Source organism: Limulus polyphemus, unplaced genomic scaffold (genome assembly GCF_000517525.1).
Source record: "Limulus polyphemus unplaced genomic scaffold, Limulus_polyphemus-2.1.2 Scaffold1158, whole genome shotgun sequence".
Lineage (NCBI taxonomy): Eukaryota > Metazoa > Arthropoda > Merostomata > Xiphosura > Limulidae > Limulus > Limulus polyphemus.
This window is the reverse complement of record NW_013666768.1, coordinates 223831-226416: the sequence shown is the minus strand read 5'-3', so window position 1 is coordinate 226416 and position 2586 is coordinate 223831. Positions and strand designations below refer to the sequence as shown.

General features: G+C 33.1%; 1 protein-coding gene across 2 annotated transcripts in view; it reads right to left on the bottom strand.

The window, feature by feature from the left end:
* The window catches only part of LOC106462408 (aspartate aminotransferase, cytoplasmic-like), a 35945-nt gene extending 33673 nt beyond the window's left edge, over window positions 1–2272 (bottom strand). Inside the window, exon 1 of one of the 2 annotated variants that reach the window (XM_022389663.1) lies at window positions 1944–2272. In XM_022389663.1, coding sequence (XP_022245371.1) covers window positions 1944–2055 — 112 coding nt within the window. In that variant the 5' untranslated portion in view covers window positions 2056–2272. The remainder of the gene's footprint in view (window positions 1–1943) is intronic. The other variant, XM_022389662.1, reaches the window with a different exon arrangement.
* Between the last annotated feature and the right edge of the window lie 314 nt (window positions 2273–2586).

Sequence of the window (2586 nt, the reverse complement as noted above, 5' to 3'; positions counted from 1 at the left end):
ATCGCTAAAATAAATGTATGGAAATGTGTGATATCCATGAGGGATGGATAATGCAGCGGTAGACCTCATACTATAGGCGACATATGGCGGTAGACCTCACGCTATAGTAGCACCGATCAGACTTATTTTTCTCCAAAAATTCTCTCATTTTAGAATCACTATAGTACTTTTTTTTTTTTAATAGCATCGGACAAACGTGGAAAACATTCTACAGCTTTAATCAAACATTAACTGATTTCCATTTCTAACAATCTTAATACTGATGCTACATTCCAATTGGTATGATACTGGTTATTTATGGAAAAATTTTAGATTTTTGTCCTTGAACTGTTGGCATCGAACATGCCATATAGCTACAGAGCACTGCAATGTTGAAAATTATGAGTATCTCTCAGCATCTTAGTCTCCTCACCTCTAACTATCTTATCAATTCTTAGCAAGCCTAGTTAAATTCTTTCTCCAAGTACCATGTCAGGGCAAAATGTTAGTGAGCATGACCTTCAACACTTCTGCTTCACTCAAGTTAATCCATTTACTAATACTACTGATGTAAGTTCATCTTTGCCTACCCCTGTTTCATTACTCTTCAATTTTTCCTGTTACCACTAAGTTTTCTAGCTTGTCTTTTCTTATTACATCACCCAGAAACTAGAGTTTTCTAATTTTTATCATTATTTCTGTATGCTTCTGCTCTTCTCAGTACCTCCTTTTCACATGATCTATCTACAAAACCCTCAACATTCTTCTTCAGTTCTTGTAAAAACCACATATCAACTGTTCGTAGTATTTCCAAAATTAGTTAAATTGTCCATCACTCACTACTACATGAAAAAATCATGTAAACACTCTTAACTAGGTCTAGTTTAAACTATCCTAAAGAATATCTTTTAGCTTCCCCCAAAATCCTACCTAGCTTGCTTAAGTCAAGCATATCTCTAGAATATAATTCACCCTTACTATGAAAACTATATGCCAGGTCAAACTAACTCACCTGTTATTCTGAACTTATACTTAATAATTTTCATTAAAGCATTGGACCCTGCTAAGAAATTCATTCTTGCATCCAGACTGATGGTGCAGCACTCCCAAAGAGGCTACATGTCTACAAACTAGTAACAGAATGCTAACTGACCCTACATATTACTATTATTGTACTATTACCTATTAGAGAGAGAAAACTGAAATCAAGGAAGCAAGACAGGAAGGGGATTGAGTTAGGGTAAATTTAATTCTCAGAGTGAGAGTGCTACAATCTTCCTAGAGATATTATTAACTTACTCTCAAGCAAGCAACTTCTGCAAATGTAGTGTACTATAATCCAAAATTCACAATTAATGGCTCTCTCTCTTTAAACCAACCATTAATATCAAAACTGGTTATTAATATTAAAGGAAGAAAACCTCAAGATTTTAAAATTTAAATTAATGTTTCAAACACTTCTCAATTTGGGGAAAAATTAATTTTCTTTATTGCTAATATAAGTAATTAACAAGTAACTTGCAAGTTTTGTAAAACTTTCTAAATGAAACCAGTTCTCAATGTTTTCGATTTCACGAAGATTTCTTCTGAAAATTAAAACTGGTTTCACAAATACAAGTTCTAAATTAAACTGGGATTAAAAATGAACGAGTTTATTTACATACAAAAATAACTGTGGAACACTTACAACTTTCAATTTCACTTTTCGTCCTCGAGCTTTCGCATTTATAGTGCCAACACAGAAGATCTTAACTTCTATTACTATATTTCTATTACTGTTACTAATACTAATATACTATAGTATAACTATCAGTATTAACTGTACAAGATCTATATATTTTTCACAAAACAGAAATCAAAATACACTTCGTTAATCCTTCAGGGTTAAAAATCAAGATTGTTGTATATTTACTATTTTAGTTTTATTTTAACATACCCTACGGTTTATACTTCTAGGGTCTTACCTCCTATACCAAGATCAACTTTTTGTGGAAATTGATCCTCTTTGTAAGATCTACTCAAAGCGAAAATTTCTACAGGTGGGGCTGCTTCGACACAAGAAAACCGCGAAGACATTTTAATCCTAGATATATAACTTTAAAAGTTTAATATTACAATTTACAGTCAACGTTGATAACAATGACATCCACAATTTACGATTCACACCGACCGGTAGAGATATCCAAGTTCTTCAATATGCCCTTGATTGACCTTCTTTTATAGCCGAAGAGGACGCTGTTGTGGTGAATAGGCAAATGTTAGTGTAAAAAAACAAAATAAAATAGGGCAAACAGTCAAAAGTCTTATTATCGGAAAAACTAGTTTCGATACATTCTGTGTTGACTCCCTTTCAGTCTCACGTTGTTTTATGGCAATAAGACTGATCAATAACACCTACATTATCCTAGAACTTCGAATTCCCTGAAGGACACGGATGATCAGTCTGTTATTTAACTATTAAAGCGGCCTTGTGAGGTGTTGAAATTGTACAGGCTTTCGACGATTCTTCCTTATGTGTAGTTAACCGTTTTGCATAAAATTATTTTTTCCAGTCGATTTGATGGGGAAAATTTCTCGTATAAAGAAATATGGCATTGTTTGTGCTTC